The sequence below is a fragment of the Electrona antarctica genome, assembly GCF_951216825.1.
Source record: "Electrona antarctica genome assembly, chromosome: 3".
NCBI classification, from domain to species: Eukaryota; Metazoa; Chordata; class Actinopteri; order Myctophiformes; family Myctophidae; genus Electrona; species Electrona antarctica.
In genome coordinates, this window is record NC_136808.1 from 2,271,095 (window position 1) to 2,298,204 (window position 27,110).

General features: G+C 44.8%; 3 protein-coding genes across 3 annotated transcripts; 1 reads left to right on the forward strand and 2 right to left on the reverse strand.

The window, feature by feature from the left end:
- Window positions 1-3,864: 3,864 nt before the first annotated feature.
- LOC306920541 (regulator of G-protein signaling 9-binding protein) lies at window positions 3,865-4,608 on the forward strand (the record flags this gene model as incomplete). Its single annotated transcript, XM_079497355.1, has 1 exon — window positions 3,865-4,608. The coding sequence occupies one exon, from the start codon at window positions 3,865-3,867 to the stop codon at window positions 4,606-4,608; it is 744 nt and encodes a 247-aa protein (XP_079353481.1).
- An 8,923-nt stretch (window positions 4,609-13,531) lies between these two features.
- Window positions 13,532-15,520, reverse strand: LOC306920542 (protein mono-ADP-ribosyltransferase PARP8-like; the record flags this gene model as incomplete). Its single annotated transcript, XM_079497356.1, has 1 exon — window positions 13,532-15,520. The coding sequence occupies one exon, from the start codon at window positions 15,518-15,520 to the stop codon at window positions 13,532-13,534; it is 1,989 nt and encodes a 662-aa protein (XP_079353482.1).
- Window positions 15,521-19,580: 4,060 nt separating this feature from the next.
- LOC306920543 (protein mono-ADP-ribosyltransferase PARP8-like) lies at window positions 19,581-21,599 on the reverse strand (the record flags this gene model as incomplete). Its single annotated transcript, XM_079497357.1, has 1 exon — window positions 19,581-21,599. One exon carries the CDS (start codon window positions 21,597-21,599, stop codon window positions 19,581-19,583), a length of 2,019 nt encoding a protein of 672 aa, XP_079353483.1.
- Between the last annotated feature and the right edge of the window lie 5,511 nt (window positions 21,600-27,110).

A 27,110-nucleotide genomic window follows, 5' to 3' on the forward strand; every position in this document is an offset into this window, starting at 1 on the left:
CACACTGCCAGACTCGGACTATACCGGCCAAGGTGCCTGGACCGCTGAGCCATGGCCCAGGCCAATTTCGCCATGCATTCTTGTACTCTAATACATTTTGATAAGAAATACATTTTATGGAATGAATTATGTTGGGTAAAATATACCCGGGTTTAGTGACAAAATGAAGGTATAGGGTGAGATGTGTGTGATTATGTTCACAACATCAGCTGTATCTATAGTGGGTAGAGAGGCTGTGTGGTAATCAGAAGGTTCACCTCCGGCCCTGGTCTATCTGTCGAGATTCTCAACCTTCTTCACTTCAAAGACCCCCATGTTTGATTAGACCACACACGGACGGGCCCCCATTTGAAACAGTTTTTTAATATAATTTTTGTCTATTTCCGGTTACAGCTACAGCTACACATGCTACTGTATATACTGTGCCATATACTGTATACCATCCATTCTATATGTTGAAATGTGAAGAGGGATAGAAGGCAGGTCCTCCATTAAAAGATGCATTAGTGGGCATTATGGTGCTAATCCCGGGACCTTTACCAACTGATAATCTGGATTATGGAGTTTGCAGATCATTTTATGGCTGTAGCGTCAACCCGCCTTCACCACCTCCACCATCATTATGTTATGCTTTAGCTATTGAAAAATAGCAGATCTACAAGCTCATAGCGCGGCACCGAGTGCCGCGCTACGAGCTTGTAGGGCTGCTATTTTTGAAAAATCAAAGAACGACTGACATAGAAACATAGCTTTTTCAGAAAACTGTCAGGATTTAGAAGACATTTTTAGAATCTGATCTCAGGTCAAAATGGGTTAAATGTGAAGAGTTTTAGGTGGCTGTCAGGAGGAATCCAGCAAGCCAAATGACGTCATGATGACGTTATGTTGACGTCCTCCGGTGACACCGGTGATGTTCAGGACTAGGCCAGATCACAGCCCATATGGGGATGATCTTTACGTCATTTCCAGGATGTCTTCACCAGTTTAAATAATATAGCTTATTCTGGGCCAGATCTGACTAGTTATGATATGACTTAAATTGATCTGGCCTCTATCGGACTCTCTGTGATTCATCCAGGGACATCCATGTTAGTGAGCAGAATGTATGTTGGTTGAAATCAGGTGATATTCTGGGACAGATATGACTAGTCTTGGTTTGACTTGATCTGGCCACAATCAAGACGTCACTAATTCGTCCAGGTCCTGACCGTGCTTGCTGGGAAACCTTGTATGTCCAAAACGGTTATACTTAAAAAATAAATGAAAATTCTGCTGTTAGCAGAATGTGTTTTGAGAGATTAGGACAACATAAATAGTTCAAAGTGATATACAAGGGCTTGTTATCATCCGTGTACCTATAGGGTTCTGTACACCAGGGCTTCTCAAAGTAAGGTCCGGGGACCCCCAGGGGGTCCTTGAGGGAGTTCCAGGGGTCCACAGCAAAAGTAGTTAATATAGCATCACTGTAACCACTTCATCCATTTATACGTTGGCTATTCAAACATAGCAGATCTACAAGCTCACCGGGGGTCACGACAGCCATAGACTGTATCCTATGGAGTTCCATATTAGGTTATAGCCTTGCCCAAAATGTGATATGGTGTGAGTTTTTATATTTGACATTGTCAGCCTATAGAGCATAACCACAGACTGGTTGTTAGAGGATTTCTGATGCCTCAAAAGGGAGGCAAAAAGGCCTGGAAACTATACGGTGTCCTTGTATGCTCTCCTAGTGTGGACATAAATTAAATAAATGGTGTGTGTGTGTGTGTGTGTGTGTGTGTGTGTGTGTGTGTGTGTGTGTGTGTGTGTGTGTGTGCGTGTGCGTGTGCGTGCATGCGCGTGCGTGTGCGCGCGTGTGTGTGTGTGTGTGTGTGTGTGAGTGTGTGTGTGTGTGTGTGTGTGTGTGTGTGTGTGTGTGTGTGTGTGTGTGTGTGTGTGCGCGACTGGGTCCTCAAAAAGACACAAGCAGGTCTGATGAGTCAGACTGATTCAATGAATGCCAATTAGATTTGAGGAGAAAATATAGCCATGACATTCAATGAGCACTAGCTGCATGTAAACAGAAACTGTAAACAGAAAAATAAATCCAAGTTCAGTGTAAAATTCTTAAGATAGGATTCTAATTTCTAAAATATAATTTTGCCAAGTGAAATATATAGTGTTGCAGAAACCCTGCACATTTCCATATACACTTTTCAAACTGAAGTCCCTATATATTTTTGGGCACACAATAATTAAAAACAGAATAAACACATAATGAACAACATGCAACATGCTCTTAAAGGACCACTTCACCACTTTTCAACATCTCTTCATATAATTGGTCCTCACTAATGTTCATGATAAAACACCACAATTTTTTCCTACTCAGTCTGTGTCTCATAGGAGGGCTTTGGGCAGTTCAGACACCCGTCCACCAGTGACATCATCATTAGGCAGATTTTTTTTTAAACAAGATTTGTTTTAAAATATATTTAGATTTTTATTATCGTGAGAACGATTGCTTCAACTTTTGCATTTCAACTTTTCAGGAAAAGACAGCCTGCCGTTTCTATTAGCTTGGATTCACCATCGATGATGTCACTGGTGGACGGGTTTCTGAACTGCCCACAGCCTTCCTATGAGACACAGACTGTCTTGAAAAAAATGGTGCCATTTTATCATGAACATTAGTTAGGACCAATTATAGGAAGAGAAGTTGAAAAGTGGTGAAGTGGTCCTTTAAGATCTCATCTTTATTCTTTTTCACAGCATACTCAAAATACTGCAATGACGCAGGTTGAAACAAGTGATTAAACAAAATTGGTGAAATACATGTTTTTCTAATTAACGCACTCACGCACGCACGCACGCACGCACGCACACGCACACACACACACACACACACACACACACACACACACACACACACACACACACACACACACACACACACACACACACACACACACACACACACACAAGCTAGAACTACAGCACGTAAACAATGTACTTGTCCTCCACTATCGCCATCATCATCATCATCATCATCATCATCATCATCATCACACAGACACAACTGTCTGCCATCCAATGGCTCACTGGAGAGAGGTAGCGGCCAATCGCAAGGCAGGTCTTTTCTCGGTGACGTATGAGCAGCCAATGAGAGCTTGGGGCTGTGTAGTGGATGTTTAGCTGTTGAATGGAGGTGGTGCTGAAGTGGACAGCTCCACATCGCTGGACCAGACAAGTCCGCATGACACATTTATTATTGACCCACCATGACGGGACCACTCGAATGCTTTGGGGAAAACTAACAACATGATGTGCTTATTCTTTTAAATGAAAGAACGACTCATTCTCCCAGATGTGTAAACATCCACGGACTTTCTTTTTTAATTGCGTGTCTAATCGCTGGTGATGACTTGCTTATCAGCGCTGTTTCCTTCTCAAATGGAGTTTACGCGGCCGTTGGGACACCTGTAGCTAAATCTACATTAAGAGACAACAGCAGCAAAGGGGGACGTTTTTCCAAGAACATAATTCGTAATTTCTTTGCTGCCAAAAGGCGCTCCCCTCCGGCTCCGTCGGCCTTTGATCTGGAAGCGCAAATCCATTTACACACGCATTAATTTCTAAGCCGCTCTCTCTCGCTTTAAACACACAGGAAGGACCATGGATAGAAAGGAATTTGCTGTGACGACGAGACCGCTGAGTGGATTTGTACATCTGATGTGCTCCCGTGGAAAGTGGATTTGAACGCACTGTCACGCAACGCCGGCGTGTGGCCATTATCTCTCTGTCTATCTCTTTCTCTTAATTTCTCATTTGTATAGTAATTTTTCCAGGAGAGAGATAATCATCATTGTGTCGTGATCAACAATGGGGAAAGACGAATGCAAAACCATGCTGGACGCTCTGAACAAAGTGACCGCCTGTTACAGGCATCTGGTTATCGCGCTGGGAAGCACCTCGGACTCGCAGAACCTGCGCGAGGAGCTGAAGAAGACCCGCAAGAAGGCCCAGGAGCTGGCGGTGGCCAACCGGACTAAATTGACCGGGTGCCTCAAAGACAAGACCATCAGCAAGGAGGACCGCGCCGAGTACGAGCGGCTATGGGTGCTCTTCTCCAGCAGCGTGGAGATCCTGGAGGTGGACATGAAGAGGAGCCTGGAGATAGGCCAGGACTTCCCCCTCAAGGTGCCCACCCGGCACCTCATCCAGACCGGCATGACGGGCAGCACGGGCAGCGTGGCCGCCCGTGCCATGAGCGTCCAGAACATGAAGTACGAGGCGTCGGACAACATCGACACCGCGGACCTCCGGGACCTGCAGAGCGAGATCCGCCAGGTGGGAAACATGATGGAGGAGATGGAGATGAAGGTGCAGGTGGCGCCCTGGGCCGTGGAGGCCAAGCAGGAGCCCGGCGCCGAGCTCAAGTCCAACATGAGCGTCGGGAACTCCTCCGTGGGAGTGATCTCGATCTGCGAGGAGGACCCCAAAGAGGAAGGGGCCGACGTGGGCGGTGGGGGCGGGGGGAGCCTCGCGACGATCTGCGTAGTGTTTGCGTTCTTTGTCATTCTATTGCTTGGTGCTGTTCTAGGATATTTGGTGATCACACAATAATAAAGCCACCCTGCATGACGAAGACTGCCGGGCGGACACGCAGGGGAAGAAACTTTGGCTGCAGAAAAGGGGCCACGCATGCATGCAGGCAATCTCTCCACAGAAAACAACGAAAACTCGAGTAAAGAAGTTACTAAGCCTCGTAGGCTTAATACTGAATGTAGGCTATTATTAGTGACGTGGAGGAGTTGCACTAGATCGTCTTAGAAAGTGTAGCCAATGCCGTTAATTTAATTGGAGAGCAGTTTGGTGAGCGCGTCGCAGCGCACATGGGGCAGCAGACAGATGAAATGTATTTTGAGGGACCAACAACGGGGTCATTGTGCAGTTTGAGAGCTGGCTATACATTTGTGGTTAAAATGACGTTTACAGCGTCTGCCTGTCTGTCCGTCGCGCTGAAACAATGTCACTACTATATGGCTGACGCGTAGCCTATAATCCAACGTGGATTAAGTCAAAAAGATCATGCGTGACGTTAAGTAGACTGGTCTCCTCCCTGCTCTGACGGACTGACTTTTGCTGGCTTTGAAATGAATGAATGCTGGCTTTCTACTATACCATGACACTTATGTGTCCAACACGGAGGGATCATTGGGTTCATTCATTTGTGTCATTATTTTACTCATCAGGGGCGTCATTTTGGCTCTCACGGGATAGGAATCACCCCCCCACCCCCTATAGTGTTCAAATTCAACCTCTAATGCAGTTCTTTTATGCATTAACAATATTCCCCAACTCAATAGTTTTTTGTTTTGTTATTATTATTATTATTATTTTAATCTGCACTTAGCTCCACAACATGATGTTTTCACAGGCTGGAGCATGACATTTTGCATGACATTTTGCCATATTATAGGTCAAACTTTAATTTCAAGATCCCCCACAATTAGGAGAGTTTAGGCTCTCAGAGTTACAGACGTGCACGGGTCCATTTGGAAAAAAGCTCAAGGAACCCTGAGGGTCCCTGCACCACATTTTTGAGAACCACTGCTCTATTTCATGCGTTTATTATAATGACCATAATAATCATGAGCACCTTCATGATGTCCCTAATACCCTATCACAGGGACCCTATAGCAGTGGTTCCCAAAAGTGGGGTCCGGGGACCCCCAAGGGTACCTGAGGGACTCCCAGGGGGTACCCAGCTAAATGATATAGTTTGGAACCAAATGGACCCTTATGGGTCTGTAACTCAGAGAGTGTACAAATGGAACCAAATGGACCCTTATGGGTCTGTAACTCAGAGAGTGTACAAATGGAACCAAATGGACCCTAACGGGTCCATTTGGTTCCATTTGTACACTCTCAGAGTTAAAAATAACATTGATTTTACAATATAAATTGGGGGTCCCAGAGATAGAAATGCCATTAAACGGGGGCCCGTAGTCATGGGGGACCTTGAAGTTAACCCATTTTGGGCGGGAACCCCTTTTGGTGTTTTAAACATTATGTTATAATTTAGCTATTGAAAAATAGCAGATCTACAAGCTCATAGCGCGCCACCGAGTGGCGCGCTACGAGCTTGTAGGTCTGCTATTTTTGAAAAAAATTGCGAAAATATTTATTTCAGAAAACTGGAGGATTTAGAAGATTTTTTTTAAATTTCGAGGTCAGGCCTAACTGGCTGAGAATCACTGCTAGAGCCATAAAAATCTTCTCTTATGGGGGTCCCTGGCATATCCTTTCAAATGGGGGTCCGCGGGCTTATGAGTGTCAATTTGGGGGTCCTTGACATGCAAACTTTGGGAACCACTACCCTATCGATCGGTGTTCTCCTCATGCATCCATCCAGCCTGTTTCTGTTCTGTTCTGTTTCTGTTCATTCAGGGTCTCATTTCATTGCAGTGTTGGATATAATTATGAATATAGGATTTGTAAATACTATTGAATTACTATTTCAGATCGCGTGTACATACATTGAAGTATATATTTATTATAATAAAACTGTAAAAAAACAGTTTGTTTGTTGTTTTTTAATGCCCATGACAACAATGTTTAAATAACTTGATGTATTTTCACTATATGCTTCTTCCACCTTCTATACTCAGACTCTGCCAATTGATTTGAGATGATTCCTATAAAGTAGGTGAATCCTTAAAGGGGAAAACCACCCATTTTCAACATTTTACTATGTCATTAATGTACCTTAGAGCTGTTGGAAATAATAAAAAAAGTCCCCCCATTTTGTGTTTCCTAGAACTGTAATTATGAAGACCTCTAGTTCTAGGAAACACAGAATGGGGGAACTTTTTTATTATTTCCACACAACAGCTCTAAGGTACATTAATGACATAGTAAAATGTTGAAAATGAGTGTAATGCCCCTTTAAGCATTATGGTTTGAGAACACTCCCCATGGCTGCATCTTTGCAGGCTATACAGATACCTCCTCCCAAGATGTACACAACTCTTTTCAGGATCATTCAATTACGTCTCAAAGCATCGCAGCACAGAGTAAAAATAGTTTGATTATGAAGCAAAGGTCGATGGTGGGGTCAGGACTCACATTGCTCCCTAATGTGATTAGTTGTAAGAGTCTTTGATGGTATTCCTGGGACTGCACACAGGATTTCACTCTACTGACTGTGTGTGCGTGTGTGTGTGTGTGTGTGTGTGTGTTTGTTTGTGTGCGCGTGTGCGCGTGCGTGCGTGCGTGCGTGCATGCGTGAAAGTGAAAGAAGGAGGGAGAGAGAGAGCATAGGGCTGGCCAGCTGATATGACTTCTATTCAACAGATAGTTGATAGTAAAAATAAAAAATAAATAGTGAAAAATCAATCATATTGCTATTCTGGGACTTTCTTGAGCAGAAACTATATTTCATGTGTATTCCATTAATTAATACCCTACTTCATCATAAATTAATACCCTACTTCATCATACAAAATCACACAAAAGTACTGAGCAGAGCTACAGCATGTACGGTAGATTGCTCTGATAAGAATAGCAGAAAATATCTCACAACATATTGCAGCTTGTAGATCAGCTATTTTTACTATTGAAAAAGGAACACTTTCAATTTACTGTATGTGACAGCGAGGATATTTATTTTCACCAAAATACTAAATTTGCTCCTCGTATTCTACTGGTGTGTGATTGTATAACATCTCTTCAGTTATGTATCATGATTGATTGATTGATTGAAGAATTTATTAACAGTTTGCAGAATTACAGTACATTTCAAGCACAAACTCAATACAAAGGCTGTTAACTGTGAGTGGACGACCCAATTAAGCATTACACTTGTTTCCAATAGGGTCCACCATGTTCAAATCATCAAAACATTTAGAGACGTACAAATAGACACTTCTATAGACAGAACAGGAATTCATCATAAAGGAGGTAAAAAGGGAAAATAAACATATACAGTGAGGGGAAAAAAAGGGGTGGGCGGTGGGGGGGGGATTCACGTTCAGCTCCGTTAATTTGTTTGTTTTCCTTGGAGGAGCTGCGTTGGGTCCCCAAGTTGGCTCAGTGGCCATACCTTGAGTTGGCTGTGTGGCCGCGACCGTCTCTTGTGTTGTCCATGCGTTCGTGTTTGAGGGATTCCGATTTTACAGGGGCCAGTTTCGAATTGCAGCCGTCCGTAGGTGCCCTTTGAGAGCGGTTTTGAAAGAGTCAAGGGATTCGCATGTCTTAATGACAGTTGGTAGGGCGTTCCACATTTTGGTGGCATAGGAGCGAAAAGAATTTAGTCCCTTGTTTGTGCCGAATCTGGGTTGTACATGGTTCGTTGCACTCCCTCTGGTGTTGTGGGTGTGGACTTCGTTAACATTAAGGAAGTATCTAGACAGGTACATGGGTATCTTGGTGGTGTATCGAATCTTGTGAACCAGACCCATTGCAAGATGCTGTACTCTGTCGTCGACCCTAAGCCATTCCAGCCTGTCGAAGTGGGCAGGGGTGAGGTGGGTTCGGGGGGCTAGGTCAAGTAGGAGCCTGACCAGTTTGTTTTGGGAAGTCTGGAGCCTGGTTTTAAGGGCCTTTGAGGTGCTGTGGTACCAGGAGGTGCATGCATAGTCAAAGAAACCCTGTACAAGGGCTCCTGTTAAGGTCTTCAAGGTGTTTTTGTTGACCAGTGAGGAGATCCTGTAAAGGAATCTTGTTCTATGGTTGACCTTTTTGATTACGTTGGTGGCCATTTTATCACCGGAAAGATTAGCCTCCAGGATGGAACCTAGGTAGGTAATTTCATCTTTACGTGTGATAACATTGTCACCCACTTTAACCAAGAAGCCATTTGCCTTGCTGAGATTACTATTAGAGCCAAAGAGAATGGATTCAGTTTTTCCCAGGTGTAAAGATAGTTTGTTATCAGCGAGCCAGGTGCAGATTCTACCGAGTTCAGAGCTGAGGGCATTTTCAACCTGCAGTTTGTCCCTGTCCGAGACCAGCAGTGCTGAGTCATCTGCGAACAGGAACAAGTTGCAGTCACAAGCTGAAGTCATGTCGTTTACATATATTAGGAACAGTAGAGGCCCTAGTATGCTTCCTTGTGGAACGCCACAGCTCACTGGGAGGGGGGGGGACAGTGTTCCGTTCACTTCCACCATCTGTTCTCTCCCCTCCAGGTAGGATTGCATCCAGCTCACTGATGTGCTATCGAAATGGCCCTACAGTATAACAACCCTGGAATGAAGCCTAACCATAAACTATAGGTAAATACCTACATGGAACCTAAAAGATTCAAGATTCAAGATTCAAGATTCAAGATTCAACATTCAAGATTCAATACTTTATTGCCATGTCAACAGAGAGTTGATTGGAATTTGTTTCAGTGCTCTAAAACCAGACATAAAAATCACATATTCAGACACAGAGAGTAGAAAAAGGTACAAAAATACATTCATCATATGAGAGGGACCAATAAATAAAAAGAATGATTGCACTTTAGATACCGAAGTCTCTTACCTGAGGGCAGGGGTGCGAAACCCATTTCAACCAATTTCAACCTGGCATCCCAATTTCAGGCAAATAAATAAATCCCCCACAAAAAAAAAAATAACATTTTATAGTGGAAAAAGTAGCGGATCTACAAGCACACAAGACTTCACGATGCGGCACATTGTGAGCTTGTATATCGGATGTTCTTATGCGACACCATCTCACGGCTAATGAAATAAGGCTTAAGTCGTTCCGTTTTGGTAGTTATTGACATAATCAGACTATAGAGAGATGTGGGATAATATTCTCAATCTCAGTAGGATCCAGTATTATCCCATTCTGGGCGGGAACCCCTTTTGGTGTTTTAAACATTATGTTATAATTTAGCTATTGAAAAATAGCAGATATACAAGCTCATAGCGCGCCACCGAGTGGCGCGCTACGAGCTTGTAGGTCTGCTATTTTTGAAAAATTGTGAAAATATTTATTTCAGAAAACTGGAGGATTTAGAAGAATTCTTTTTAATTTTGAGGTCAGGCCTGGGTTGGCTCTGCGCTTATTGCCAGCCTTCAGATGTTCAGCACTTATGCTTTAGGAGTGCTTATATACAAACACGCACAGGCGGGCAGGCATGAGGCAGGCAGGCAACACACACGCGCGTGCACGCACACGCACACGCACACACGCACACACACACACACACACACACACACACACACACACACACACACACACACACACACACACACACACACACACACACACACACACACACACAGCACTGCTATCAAAACATCTCCCTTTCTTTCCCTCACTCTCCATTTGATACCAAAGTGTTTGAATAGAATGTGCTCCTGCTCCTATCCCTTCTGAAGCAGAGAAATAGAATGTCAGAAAGCAGGAAAGTCAGCCGCCTCCGAAACAAGCAGGATGGACCAGTTGGACTTGAGGCCGAGGGGAACGAGCACGCAGGGAGGAAATGCACCAGCATGAAAATCACCAGCGTGAACCAACGCTTTTGTATTCTTCCCCTTTCCTCTGTCACTCGACACAGATAGACCTGGTGCGACATTGAGTCATGAACCACTTGGAATTCAGATACCGTCATGCCAAATGTTCACCTAATCCCTGACACAGACAAAATAAGTCCAAACACGTCAAAGAGGATTTTTCACACTATTGCTGCACAAAACCTATAGGCCCACTCCCATAAACCTATAGGCCCACTCCCATAAACCTATAGGCCCACTCCCATAAACCTATAGGCCCACTCCCATAAACCTATAGGCCCACTCCCATAAACCTATAGGCCCACTCCCATAAACCTATAGGCCCACTCCCATAAACCTATAGGCCCACTCCCATAAACCTATAGGCCCACTCCCATAAACCTATAGGCCCACTCCCATAAACCTATAGGCCCACTCGCATAAACCTGTAGGGCATTTTGTTGCCAATTATGCAGCTCATTAGGGCCTGGCGTTATTATGCATGCCATTAAAGGTTAAACGTTTCAGAAATTGAAAATTAAAAAAAAAAAAAAAGTATGTCTGTCTGTCTGTCTGTCTGTCTGTCTGTCTGTCTGTCTGTCTGTCTGTCTGTCTGTCTGTCTGTGACAAATTAACAAGATAAAAAAAGACAGCAGACATCAAAATGGACAGCACAGAATACCAAAGTGTGAAGTGTTGGAGTCAGTTCTTGGAGATGGAAGTACTGTGTTACTAGAAGATTCTCCGCTAGTGTTGATTTGATACAATTCATCAAAATGCATTGTAGAATAAAATTATCAGGATAATGCAAAAAGTTTTAATTGAGTACTGTACTCATTAACTTGAGTACTGTACGTAAGTAAGTATTTTGAGTACTTGACTTCACTACATTTCAAGGAAAAAGTACATTGTGAATCATCCACTTTAGCCCTATTTCAAACATACCAATGGATCTACAAGCTCACAACGTGTTTTTGAAATGTTTTTATGCTTTTATGTTTGTATTTTTATTTTTAGGCTATTTCTGAATAGGCCTACTTTTCAGAAGGAAGTAGGCCTACTAGGTTACTTTAAGTCCAGTACAACTTTGAAAGAGCAACCTTTCATTCATATAATATTTGACCAGTTGAGCCCCGCCAGGTTATTGGTGCTAATCATTTCCCCCAGTTTCTCAATGTGTGGTCCGGGGCTCACTAGGGATCCAAATGGACACAGTTTTGAACAATTGAAAAGATGTTATTGAACGAATATGGACAGGTAGATTGTTCCAGTCATAAGGAGCTTTAAATATAAATTATAACTGGTCTACGGTACAGTATATTAATTATATTGTGATTTTAATCAATCCCGTGAAGAGTTCTAATCGGTTCTCTTCCATGATTTGGAGACATTGGCGTATATACTTTTTTAATATATATTATTGTTTTAACCCATTCAAGGCGGGAACCCCTTTTGGTGTTTTAAGGATTATGTTATACTTTAGCTATTGAAAAATAGCAGATCTACATGCTCATAGCGCGCCACCGAGTGCCACGCTACGAGCTTGTAGGTGTATTTTTTTTTAAATCGTGAAAATGTGGCGAAAATCTTTGAATATATATACTTTCAGAGCGAATGTTTTTAACTCAAGTATTTGCTTCTGGGGAGGTCACTGGCACAACATATTTTTAGATGTGGGTCCGCAGCCAAATACAGATAATTCTGGGGGTCCTTGACATGAAAAAGCCACCACTGACATAGAAACATAGGAAAACGTTTAGGATTTAGAAGACATTTTTTTTAGAATCGGCCTCAGTCCTCTAAGTGGGGTTTGTTTTATTATTTATTGTGTTATGTATTGTTGGGGGGGCGCTCCTATATACACAGGTTTAATGTTTGTCTTTAGTTCAATGTTTGTTTTGCATTGACAATGAAGGGAAAATGTACGTCATAATGTGTCATTTACGTCATATTATCTCTTTATTGTTAATGGCGTTTAATGTTTGTGTTTGCTTTACATCACCATTTGTTTGTTTTACATCACCATTTACATCACCTAATCAACTTGAGTTAGACTTTAATATATTAGCGCTCACTTCACACGGGTGTGATTTTGTATGTGATATGGAGTCTGAAATAAAGATTGAATTGAATATAGTGTCATTGGTCTCCAGATTGACATTGAAAAAAAAATCACCCGTCTGAAGTATCATCATATTGTACATCGTTACATGATTTTGTGTGTGTGTGTGTGTGTGTGTGTGTGTGTGTGTGTGTGTGTGTGTGTGTGTGTGTGTGTGTGTGTGTGTGTGTGTGTGTGTGTGTGTGTGTGTGTGCGTGCGTGCATGCGTGCGTGCGTGCGTTATTGTTACAGGCTCCAGGCTGAACAACCTTCAACCTGGCATCCCTATTTTGGGCATGTAATGATTTATTTTCTTTTTGTTTTGTTTTCACAAAAAAGGGGCTACTCGGGAACGATGCAAGTGGAGAAGGATACAAGGTGGAAATGCATGCCCCACTCGGTTATATGCGGTAGCCATTGTACACATTTGTCTGTACCTTTTATGCCCATATATGGAGATTTCCGTATCTGTCTGTGTCCAGGCCGCGCTAGGATGTCAGTACTATGAAGTCATGTTGTTGACATCATAAGTAAGAAGTAAGTAGCCTTGCCGAGCCATGAGGCCCATAGGGCAGGAGCCTATCTCCTGTTTCTGTAGCGTGAGGCAGCTTGATGTACAAGTACACCCCCTGGACATGACGCTAGTATGTCGCAGGGACTTACCCCCAATCCAACCCTTGATGCTGAGTGCCAAGCAGGGAGGCACTGGGACCCATTTTTTAGAGTCTTTGGTATGACCCGACTGGGGATTGAACCCCAGCCTCCCAGCTGACACTCAACCACAAGGCCACTGATCTGGTTGTTTCCATCATGGTACTCCATATATGGGAGTATGTTTTTTTAGATCCACCTTCCCACTGTCTGCTGCTATCTGTACCTATACGTGATTGAGATCTGTATGCATTATGGTATAGTGAAGGGGCCTACGCAGCGGTATTGCACGAGGACATGTTTATGTCTTGGTCGCGTGATGTCGACTTGTGACGACTTTAAGGATTTGGTCGTAGATTTTAGCGTCTTGCGTGTTGATGTTCGGGTCTCCCGTCTGCCCGTCTTCGTAGACGAAGAAGAACCTCGTGCAGACATACTCGGCGTTGGGATGCACCCAAATAGTTCCGTTCCTGCGCAGGTCGGGAGACGTGATCACTTCACATAAGGCAATGCACTTCAGATTACGACTCTTCAAGAACTGAAGTCCTTGCCCTTCCTTGTTCTTTGCTGTATTATTGTCATTCTGACTAGCGCTTTGCATCCCATAGCCGCCGATCCCCGAGTAGCCAAAGGAGAGGCTTGACGTGGGGCTGAGGTATATCCCAACGCCGTAGGCAGCGCCATGCAGCTGATATTTTGTATTGGAAGCTACGACCAGTCCCTTCCTCATTATAGAGTGCCAGTTCTCAATGTTTGATCCATGGAAAAGAAATGTGCTGCCATGGGTTTTTCTGGCATCTCTGAATTTGGCCTCTTTGGCAGGCGAACTGCTCAGCAGGAGGAATTGATGCGGTGTGTGCATGAACTCCAGTTGTTTGTCTGCTGTGAGCTTGGCGATGTGTGACCTGTTACTGGATATCACCCACTGCAGTAACGGCAGAGACAAATTGTCAACCGTGTCCATTTGTTTCTTCATCTCCGAGTGAGCGGTCTGGGTCATTTGTTGAATACGTGGAAGGCTGTCAAAGGCTTTGCTCACTCGATCATAGTTCTTGGACTTTGGGTCCAACGCCAGCTTCTCTGGATTACCCGGATCAACTACGGAGGGATACGGGTCGAAAATGAGGTCTTTTCTGCAAGACACCAGTGCAGCCCGAGCCATGGACAGTAGCAGATCCACCACCTGTGCTCCAGTTGCGATCACATCGGTTACTTTATTCATCACCCCCAGGGTCTGGAAGGCAAAGATGCATAGCTCCGTCTCACACACGTAGGGCCTGAGCATGGGTCCGTTTAGGAACACATGGGCTTCGTCGCAGATCACACAGAACTCGTTCAGAACAGGAATCCTCTTCTCTGCGTACTCTATTGCCTGGACAAGAAAACCTCTGTGTCTGTCTGGCACGGATTTAGCGTCAGTGTCTGAGGTCTTGAAGCCAAAGTTGAACCTGCTTGGTGTCGGCGTTTCGGCGAGTGACAAGACTGTCCCCTGTTCTCCCTGTTCTCCCTGTTCTCCCCACTGCTCAGTGACAAACGTCTGCATGATCTTCTTTATCTGATGCCCCAGACCAAACCTGTCTTTCTGTATCGATACTTGGAAGACATCAACCTTGGGGACCGTCCCGCCTAGGTATTGCGCCAGGGAGCAGTTTAGCCGTATCGTTACAGGCTCCTGGCGAATCACACCCCAGCACAGTGCAGTCTCCTCGTCCAGGAAGCTGACGTCAATGTGCAGATTAATGTCCACGTCGTCAAACCCAGGGTATTCTCTGAGAGACACCGCGTGGGCTCCTTTTAAGTCCCTCACCGCCTGCAGGTCAGCCTCCAGCTGAGGGTGTTTTTGGTTCTCGTCGTCAACGTTTTCCTCCTGACCTCCGTAGTAGTCATTTTCTTCCTCAGAATCTTCCTCTTCTTCCGGACCGTCGGAGTGGACTTCCTCAGAGTCGTTATCGGTGGTCTTCTCAAAGGAAGGGCAGTCGGAAGGGCAGTCGCTGGTAGCGTCGTTCGGCTTCATCTCTGATGCAATTTTCTGGAAAATGACAGGAATCGGATCCATTGTGATTAAACCATCATCTGCATTTTCCGAGTTGGACACGTAGGTGTTGTCTGGGTAATCGTCAGAGACGTTCACAGAATAAGAAATCCTTCTGGAGCCCTGGGAGTACGTAAACATGAAAGTGGCGTCGGCGTATCTGAAATTAGAGAATAGGCACTCGTCTTCCGCCTTGCAACGTTGAATGACAACGTTGACGTCTTTTTGTATTCTCTCCTGCCTTGAACACATCCTCATGCAATAATGAACCCTGCTGGAATGGACTTGTCTTCTTTCTTTTCTCCCTCCTCTCTTTCACAAAGGTTCTTGTCACGTACTGCAGTTTTCATAGACTTAGCATTAGACAAATCTTCACATGGGACACAATGCAAACTAACTTGCACCTGCTTATATATATATATACATACTGTATGTCACAGTGACATCAGAGCCATGAGGTAGCGCAGCATGCCACACCCCCACTACGGGGTTTCTCCGAGAGATGTATATAGATGAGAGAGTTATGACAACTCTGTTCACTTCATGGGGCCGGTCCATTGGCGTATCTTTTACATAGACTTCTATTGGCAAAGTGTGACAAAGGACTGAACCGGAAGTTTACGGAATGCAACAGCATTGGGCGGTAAGCGAGTCACCACTATTTCAAATACCATTCTATGATATATGATGAAATCCTTATACTGACGAGTGCATTTTCTCTGTATTTCACTCGCAGGCAACATACCGGGCATGCGCTTCGTAGCCGAAAGGCGCGTGCAGGAAACCGGCTATTATACAGTGACAATCGGCTTATGGAAATGGAAGGAAATGACCCAGAGTACAGGAGTATGGAAAAGGAGTAGAAATACGGCCCCAGTACACAGCGTACACCGAAGGAGTACATCTACTCGAGTACAGGCTGAGTAGAAATACTTCACTCTGAAACTTCACTCGGAAACCCCGTTCTGAGGGCATTTATCGGCTGCTATCCACCTGTCTGACTAGACCTGTTGATACCCCTCCTGTGAGGAGGAAGAACTGAGCTAAGAGCTACGCTAGGCCTGAGATAAACCTGTATCTATACCCTGTATACTCACCTGTGGAATCCCTTACAGGCGTACTTACCCGAATCCTCTGTGAAAGTAATCCAAACTCACCTATGACGTCCAGCGACGAAGTCCAGCGACGAAGACCTCCCTTATGACCCTGGAAATTAACTTTGTGTTGAAACTTACCTTTGACTGCATTCCCCTGCAAGAAAGAAAGACAAGTTAATTTCTGATTTCTGAATTCATGTTCAATAAATGCCTATAGTGAATGGGCAAACCCGACTATCCGCTCCTGAGTTGTGTATCAGTCGCCACAGTACATATGTATGTATGTCGGGGTAAGAATGGTGGTCCCTTATTGGCTGTTGATGGTGACGTAACTAAGGTACGTTTCAAGGTTAGTATATATAAGGTCAATAATAGGTCTAAATAATTTAGAACAGCAGTTGTTATAGACATTAGTTAGTAGCAGTGCTTGCACACTCTGCTTGCTCACAAGTAGGCCATGTTACTGGCCTACTTGTGCCTACTCATACTCCTCGTATATTCAGCTATTAGTGTAGATTTCGTCTTACAAAAACATTAAATTCCCATTGACAATGAATGGAGAATTTTACATCATAGTGTCTGAGCAAATACGGCTATGTTTGTCTAACACAAACATTAAATTCCCATTGACAATGAATGGAGAATCATACATCATGTCTGAGCAAATCGGCTTAAAGTGTCTAATTTTGAAGGACACGATACCCCTCCTATACAGCTTTTTGTCCTTAACTCGCGTCACATTTGCCATTAACAACGGAATTAGAATTGACAACATAAATTCAGTTGTCAGCTTACATGATCATGGTGGAAAGATGAGGTTTTTTTTAAACATTGTATCATGATTAAAAGATAATAGCATAAGTTGACTAATTAATTCATAAAGTATATATATATTTTTTTTTTGGATGATGTACGATGACAAGAGCACCCCTCACTTCACACAGGTGTGATTTTTGTCTTACACAAACATTAAATTCCCATTGACAAAATTAATGGAGAATTGAATGTAATAGAGTCTGAGCAAATTTAGGCATAGTGTCTATTTTACATCAAGCTGAGGTGGTTCGGGCATCTGGTTAGGATGCCTCTCGGGCGCCTCCCTAGGGAGGTCCTCGACGCACGCCCCACTGGGAGGAGACCCCGGGGCAGACCAAGGCGCAGTTGGAGGAAACACATAGACTCACTGGAGAGGGAATCCTGGAGCACTCTGGTGGAGCTGTTGCCCCCGCGACCCGACTACGGATAAACGGTTGAAGATGGATGGATGATGTACCCCCCGCCTCGGGGAAAACAACATTTCTATTTTTTTCCCGTTGGGTACTTCATTGTAGACAAGTGAGAAAGAAAGGCTACTGTACTGCATATTTTATACTCCGTGGCAGGTTAAAACAAAAGCCAGCCATATTTGTGTGCCCGTAGGTGTGACTACGTGACAGAACGACATGCGGGGGAGGGAAGCTCAGGGGTGCTAATTTGTAGCCTGGCTAATTAAGCCAGACTCAAATCACACTGTCGTGTGGTATTTGAGTCTGGAGATGCTGTGTATGGATCTTGTTTCCCGGGGGGGGCGGGTTCAAACATTTTCTCTTTGACGCAATTGGTCAGAGCTACTGTCAGTCAAAGGTCTCAAGCATTGAACGTCACTGTACCAAAGCCCGCCCATATTGCATACCGTGTCCCGATTGGCCACACCAGTTCTCTGGTGTAGGAAATGGGCGTACAATTGAGCCTCTCCAGACCGTAATCCGCCGGCAGGCAATTTATTTTTGCCAACGGCTGATTCGGTCTGGCTTATTAGCCAGGCTAGCTAATTTGTGTTCCTATTCTCTTCAACGGGTACTCAAGCACCGACGCACCCACATAGTTGGCACCGCTGTTTAGGACCTGTCGCATGATGTTGACTGGTGACGATTTTAAGGATTTCGTCATAGATTTTAGATTCTTGAGGGGAGCTAGCCCCTTCCTATATACAGCTTTTGTTCTCACACGTCTCAATATTTGCCATTGACAATGAAACGGGAATTCAGGTCAAATGTCAGCTAGATCTTGTCCCCACACGTCTCAATATTTGCCATTCACAATGAAAGGAGGAATTAGACCACTTCACCACTTTTCAACATCTCTTCATATAATTGGTCCTCACTAATGTTCATGATAAAACATCACCATTTTTTCCCTACTCTCTGTGTCTCATAGGAGGGCTTTGGGCAGTTCGGACACCCATCCACCAGTGACATCATCATTAGGCAGATTTTTTTTTAAAAAACAAGATTTGTTTTAAAATATATTTAGATTTTTGTTATCGTGAGAATGATGGCTTCAACTTTTGCATTGCAACTTTTCAGGAAAAGAAAGCCTGCAGTTTCTATTAGCTTGGATTCACCATCGATGATGTCACTGGTGGACGGGTTTCTGAACTGCCCACAGCCTTCCTATGAGACACAGACTGAGTAGGAAAAAATTGTGGTATTTTATCAAGAACATTAGTTAGGACCAATTATAGGAAGAGAAGTTGATAAGTGGTGAAGTGGTCCTTTAAACGCCATTGACATTGAAGGGGAAATGTAGGTCATAATGTAGACGAGCAAATCAGCTAACCAATCACGTGTCGGCGGGAGTGCTTGGCCAATAAGGGCGCTTAAGCGCTTGGACAGAAGATATCAAAGCTCTACCGATTGGCCAGTATGAGATGATGCATGATGTACGATGACAAGAGCGCCCCACACTTCACACAGGTGTGATTTTATTGCATGTTGATCTTGGCGTCTTCCACCTGCCCAGCTTCGGAGATGATGACAAACCTCTTGCAGACATACTCAGCGTTGCGAGTCACCCCAGGTGAAGTGATTGATCACTTCAATGCAAGGCAATGCACGTCATATTATGACTAACTGTAGTCCTTGCTCTTTATTCTGTGCAGTATTGCTGTCCTTCGTTCGGAGTAGCGCTTTGTTGACCATAAAGGTTATAAAGGTTAAAGTCAATATTAGAGTAGCCAAAGGACACGGTTGACATGGGGCTGAGATATATGCCAGGGGGCGCCATTCAGCTGTGTTGGAACTAAGCTATACGACCAGTCCCTTCCTCATTGTGCCAGTTCTCAATGTTTGATTCATGGAAAAGAAGGTGCTGTTTTGTCTTTTGTTTTTTTGCATCTCTTGAGTTTTGCTTCTTTGGCAGTTGAAGAGGGACCGTGGAGGCTGTGGGCGTGGTGAAGGGGCCTAAGCAGCGCCTTTGGTCGCATGATGTCGACTTGTGACGACGCTAAGGATTTGGTCGTAGATGTTTTTGTTTTGCGTGTTGATGTTCGGGTCTCTCATCTTCCCGTCTTCGTAGACAAAGAAAAACCTTGTGCAGACATATTGAGCTTTGGGAGCCACCCAAATATGTCCACTCTTGCGCAAGCAGGGAGAAGTGATCACTTCACATATGGCAATGCACTTCAGATTACGACTCTTCAAGAACCGAAGTCCTTGCCCATCCTTGTTATTTGCTGTATTATTATTGTCATTCGGATTAGCGTTATGTTGGTCTGCATAACCCATATGATGCATCCCTGAGTAGCCAAAGGAGACACTCGAGTGGGGGCTGAGGTATATCCCAACGCCGTGGGCAGCGCCATTCACCTGATATTTCGTGTTGGAAGCTACGACCAGTCCCTTCCTCATTATAGAGTGCCAGTTCTCAATGTTTGATCCATGGAAAACAAATGTGCTTCCATGGGCTCTTCTGGCAATTCTGAATTTGGCCTCTATGGCAGGCGAACTGCTCAGCAGTAGGAATTGGTGGTGCGTGTTCATGAACCCCAATTGATTGTCTGTTGCCAGCTTGGCAATGTGTGACCTGTTACTGGATATCACCCACCGCAGTAACGGCAGAGACAACTTGTCAACCGTGTCCATTTGTTTCTTCATCTCTGAGTGAGCGGTCTGGGTCATTTGTTGAATACGTGGAAGGTGGTCAAAGGCTTTTTTCACTCGATCATAGTTCTTGGACTTCGGGTCCAAAGCCAGCTTCTCTGGATTAGCCGGATCGACCACAGAGGGATACGGGTTAAAAATGAGGTCTCTCCTGTTCGACGCCAGCGCAGCCCGAGCCATGGACAGTAGCAGATCCACAACCTGAGCTCCGGTTGCGATAGCGTCGGTTACTTTATTCATCACCCCCAGGGTCTGGAAGGCAAAGATGCATAGCTCCGCGTCACACACGTAAGGCCTGAGCATGGGTCCGTTTTGGAACACATGGGGTTCGTCGCAGATCACACAGAATTCGTTCACAACACGAATCCTCTGCTCTGCATACTCTATTGCCTGGACAAGAAAACCGCGGTGTCTGTTTGGCACGGATTTGGCATCAGAGGATGCGGTTTCGAGGCCAAAGTTGAACCTGCGTGGTGCTGGCGTTGTGGCACGCCACGAGGCTCTGGTCCGTTTTTCCCATTGATTGGTGACAAATGTCTGCATGATCTTTTTTATCTGAGGCCCCAGCCCAAACTTGTCCTTATGTATTGATACTTGGAAGACGTCAACCTTCGGGACTGCACCGTCTAGGTATTGTGTTAGGGAGAGGTTAAGCCGTATTGTTACTGGCTCCTGGCGACTCACACTCCAACACTGTGCAGTCTCCCTGTCTAGGAAACGGACGTCAATGTGCAGGTCAATGTCCATGTCATCAAATCCACCGTATTCTCTGAGAGACACTGCATGGGCTCCTTTTAAATCCCTCACCGCCTTCAGGTCAGCCTCCAGCTGAGGGTGTTTTTGGTTCTCGTCATCACTGTTTTCCTCCTGACCTCCATAGTCAGAATCTTCTTCCTCAGGACCGTCAGAGCAGACTTCCTCAGAGTCATTATCTCTGTCAGAATTGTCCTCTGCTGGTGCTTTATGGCACTGGTTTGTCTCCATTTGAGGCCTGGGCGTCTTGAAGGAAGGGCAGCCACTGGTCGCGTCGTTATTCAGCCTCATCTCTGATGCAATTTTCTGGAAAATAACAGGAATCGGATCCATCGTGATTGAAACATCATCTGCATTCTCCGAGTTGGACACAAAGGTGTTGTCTGGGTAATCGTCGGAGACGTTCACAGAATAAGAAATCCTTCTGGAGCCCTGGGAGTACGTAAATGTGAAGATGGTGTCAGCGTATCTGAAATTGGAGAAAAGGCACTCTTTTTCCACCTCGCAACGTTGAATAACAACGTCGACGTCTTTTTGTATTCTCTCCTGCCTTGAACACATCCTCATGCAATAATGAACCCTGCTGGAATGGACTCGTTGTCTTTCTTTTCTTCCTTCTTTCTCAAAAAACAATGATTATGCAGTTACAGGATCTCAATTTATACGTCAGAGATAAGCTTTCACACACTCGGAGCTGACGTCAGAGAGAGGAATGTTCATCTCCTTTACCTGCTTATATATACTGTATGTCACAGTGACATCAGAAAGCATGCCACACCTCCATTGCGGAGAATCCCCCATTCCACTCTTTAATGCCCATGTCATGAGATCTCTGTATCTGTCTGCCTGTGTCCCATTTATGCCCATAATATGGGCATAATATGGAACTACATATATTATATGTAGTTCCCTGTTATCTGATGTGATCTGTACTCCATATTTGCCGATTTTTCCCGGCCGTCCATCTACCGTATGTGTGTGTCCGTTTGTCTGTGACCATGCTAACCTCCGGCACGTTGGGCGGCCGATCACAGCGAAACTGTTGCTCGCACACTCCCTGGATGCCAGACCAACAGAATTTCGACCCGTTATAGCACCACAAATGTGATTAGAGCATATAATGCCTTTCATTCGGACGGTTGTGGGTTCGAACCCTGCCTGGGGTTGACGTCAGCCAGAACTTCCTTTCCTTCAAAACGGAAGAGTAATACCTTCCCAATAAAACGTAGTTTTGCTGGTTTCTAAAATAGTAAATGAATATAAATGTGAGTGTGCTTTCCAGAGACTATAGCGTCTATACAGTACAGTATATACCTTTGTTATCCCACAGGGAAATTATATTCACGTTCACGCCTTTATTGGGAAGGTAATATTATTCTTCCGGTTTGATGGAATGGAAGTTCTGGTTCGAGGGTTCTGGCCTGATGACCAGTAGCGTGTCCTGGAATTACATTTTGGTCAGGCAAGACGTTGTTCCCCTGTTTTTCACACCGTGTCAATTATCTAATGTAATCCTGGGCGCTACACTTCCTCTGCCAACCTGGGGGGGGGGGGGGGGGGGGGGGGCAGCAGACTGACCTCATACTTCCTTCTATGCATGGAGGACTGGGAGTCCAAGCTGCTTCTTTTCACCTGACAAGGGAGAGTTTCCCCAGCCGGACGTAGCGCATGGAAGGAACACGTTATTCCGACCAGCACCCCGGCTGGCCAGGGGGAGGTAGTTTAGAGACCAGGATTACTGCATGTTTTTTGTGAGGGTACCTATACCCTAGGGGACACGGGGAGAACATGCAAACTCCACACAGAAAGGCCCTTTTGCCTTGCTCAGACACTATGACGTAAAATTCCCCATTCATTGTCAATGGGAATTGTGTAAGACACAAATAGACACTAATGGGGGCATGGTATAGCACAGTCGGTAGTGCTGTCGCCTCACAGCTATAGAAGGTCCTGGGTTCGATTCCCGATGGGGACGCTGTGGGTGCTGGCGGCGTGTTCTCTCTTCCGCGTCATCAGTGCCCATACCCGAGGCGGGGTTGGCGAAAGGTAGCCTGGCGCGGCCAGACTCATAGCGAGGATTCACTGACGCTTCCTCCTCAGTGAATCCTCGCTATGAGTCTGGCCACGCCAGGTTAGGCGAAAGGGCCTTTCTGTGTGGAGTTTGCATGTTCTCCCCGTGTCCCCCTAGTGTAGCCTCACAAAAAACATGCAGTAATCCTGTTCTCTAAACTGCCTCCCCCTGGCCAGCCGGGGCGCCTGATGGAGGGGAAAGGAACTGGTTGGAATAACGTGTTCCTTCCACGCGCTACGTCCAACCAGGGAAACTCCCCCCTGTCAGGAGCAACTTGGACACTCATGCATGAAGGAAGCATTAGTTCAAGTCCGTTACTCTCCCCAGGTTGGCGGAGGGTGTGTAGAGCCCAGGATCACATTCGATAATTGACACGGGGTGAAAAATGGGTTACAAAATCGTGGGATAAATTAAAAAAAAAAAAAAAATAGACACTAAGGCAATTTGCTCAGACACTATGATTCTCCATTCATTGTCAATGGGAATTTAATGTTTGTGTAAGACGAAAATGTACACTAATAGCTGAATATAGGAGGCGCTAGCACTCACCAAAATTGTATCATGCCATGCAGCAGCGAACCCCAATCTCCTACTCGACAAACCGAGACACAACCTACTGTGCCATTATAGTGCTGAGCTCGATCGGCAGCGCAGCCAGCGCTGTTGTGGCCGGGTCTTTTTGTGCCCCATACGAGACTACCCATCTTAGCTATTAAACATTAAACATATGTGATGGTTTCGAGTATACGGTACCATGCAGTATACTGTACAATACCAGAGGTTGATGTTAACGTTCTGTTATACAGTAGATTACTTGCGCAAGCAGAGCGCGCAATAACTAGTTTCGCCCAGGACGATGCGTATGCACCGTCCCAGCAAATTACGTAATGACTACTTGTGCCTGATACGGCAATGGTGCCAGACTACATACATGTATACATAGGAGCATTACCTCTAATCCTCCCGACACTAAAACATATCGTCATTACGTCACCATCGAAAACCAATTACACTCTGGCATTGGGACCTTTAATCCACATCTTTATTACGTCATCATTGAGAGCGGTGGTGTGGCGGTGGTGGCTCAGGGGTAGAGTGCCTGGATGGGAACCGCAAGGTTGCCAGTTCGAACACGGGCTCCCCCAGAGTTACTGTCGAAGTGTCCGCTTCCGATGTGCTAGTTGGTGCCTTGCATGGTTTCCGCTGCCATCGGTGTATGAATGGGTGAATGTAATGCACAATCTCTGTATAGCGCCATGGATAAAGGCGCTATATAAATGCACCATTTACCATTTAGAGCTAGTCATCATTGAGGGCTAGCATATGACGCCAGTTATACCCTGACGTCATATGCTGCATTGACGGCTGCATTTCCTGTAATCCACCCGACACTGATCGAGATATACGTCACCATCGAAGGCATTGGGTCCTTTAATCCACATCTTTATTACGTCATCATTGAGAGCTAGTCATCATTGAGAGCTAGCTATACCAGTTATACCCTGACGTCATATGCTGGGACGGTGCATACGCATCAAAAGTAACCACAGTATACCGCTAATCAACTTACAAATTACATATACATAGAGGCATTTCCTTTAATCCACCCGACACTGATCGAGATATACGTCACCATCGGTCCTTTAATCCTCATCTTTATTACGATATACTTCATAATACTACTTTTCTACGTGCAAAAAGTAGGTACGTAGCAAATAGCTAAACCTAATAATTCAATATTTCAATCGTTCTTTCAAAGAGAAGCTGAGATTTGACAGTTTGTAGCGGTCGACAGTACTTGCACGCTCTGCTTGCGCACTAGTAGGCCATTTATGTGCAACGCGCAAGTAGGCACTCGACAGAGTGCAGTTCTAGTTTCCATTGTGGTCATATTGATTGGCAAACTTTATTTCAGACACAATAGGTCCACAAAACAAAACAGACAATAAAACACAGAGATGGCCAATATGTATACCAGACTATTTTCACTCATATACGGCCCAGGAATGAGGCAAAACATAAATTCAAAGGCTTCATGGGGTGTGTAATAATTGACCGAAAACATATTTTGGGTGAACTATCCCTTTAAGGCATGCATTACAGTATACAGTGGTGTGCAAGAATATCACAGATAGCCAATCTCCAGGCTCAATGAAAGCATCTTGATTTGACGTCAACTCGCCCAGTCCTGAGAGGGAGAGAGAGAGAGCTCTACATCGCTCACACCTCACATGGAAGATGCATATCTGAGGGCTGTGAGTTGCCATAGAAACACTCCACATGACTCTCTCCTCCAGACCCCCCCTCTCCTCCCCCACAACAACACGCACGCACGCACGCACGCACGCACGCACGCACGCACGCACGCACGCACGCACGCACGCATGCAGCAGACACACATACACACACACTCTCAGCTCCCACATCCATGATGGTACTTACACACCAAGCACAGTAACAGATGGTCCAGAGCAGGGGTGGGCAACTTTGACGATGGAGAGGAGCCACTATATTTCCACACTCACTCCCTAGGGCCATATATTACTGTCGTAGCAAAAATAGCCGTTCTACAAGCTCAAAACGCGTCGCGCTGCGACGCGTTTTGAGCTTGTAGATCGGCTATTTTTGCTATATTCGAATTGAAATCTTGACTTATTTTTTGCTATTTTTTAATTGGAATCCTGAAAATTAACATTTTTATGTAATTTCAAATACCTTTAATTATACTTGTGTTGAGCATTGAGCTACTACTTTAGACTGAAGTAATTAAAGCGGGTCATGTTTGCATGTTGTGGAATTGTAAACAGCTGAAACCAATATTATATCAGTATTCTGACATTAATCTGAGGGCCACATTAAGTGAAGGTGGGGGCCGCATGTGGCCCCCGGGCCGCCAGTTGCCCACCCCTGGTCCAGAGGGTGGAGCATGTGCTCCCAGCTCACATCAAAGCTGCCTCCACCCTCGCCATTGCCATGTTTAAACCACACTCAAAACCCACCTTTTCAGACTTGCATTCCTATTACCAACCTTTTTGTCCTTTTTAAATTTGTTTTAATAATAATAATAATAATACATACGATTTATATAGCGCTTTTCTGGGTACCCAAAGTCGCTTTACAGACATTTTACCATGGCTGCTATGAAATAGCAAGCTAAGTCTATCATCAATGTGCAAGATATAGTCCTCTAGTAGTCTATAGTCCAGCTGGTTTTGTCATTGGCTGACGTCGCTGCAGTGCTCAGTTGGCTTTCTCAAAGTTTGTGTTTGTTTACGTACTAAAAGAGTGACTTTGAGAGCTGTTTCAGCGTACAATGCAAGTCAATTACATTTTTGAATTATCAATTTCACTGGAGCAATTTTTTGGAGACATTTCTTGTCCACATTTGGAGTTACATCATGGCAAGGTAACTACACAACCCAACCTCTAAAAAAGTAGTCTAACAAGTTTAAGCCATTATGCCAGGCTTAGTCCGTACGTGGACCAAAGTGTCCTCCTTGCCCTCAACAGGACAGCATCAAAGGAGGCACGCGCCAACAAAATGTGCTTTTTGCCAACCCAAGGCAACACACAACAGCAAACATGACAAACAGAAACCAACCCACAATGCATGCAACCTCAAAAGCACCGCTTGGGCCACCCACAACACATGCAACCTGAAAAGCATCGTTTGGGCCATTTTGTCATTATTTGATTGAACATTTTATTCACACGTTGCCAAATCCCTGAATTCCCCAAATGCTCACCAGTCTGGTTTTAAACCTATGGAAGCCTGTATGATACTCATTCTCTTTAACATGCTTGGGTACTGAATAAAATCTCGTTCAACTATAATTGTGCAGATTACAAAAAAAGTGTTGGGGCTATGAGGTACTACAAGGCAAGTGAGAACCTACATTTAATTTAGGCCTTTACCTTTGTCAGTTTCCTGATTTGACAGTGCTTTAAAAGGATCCCTGGCTAATAAGACAAATATGCCTTAAAACATTATACTTGCCCTCTACAAC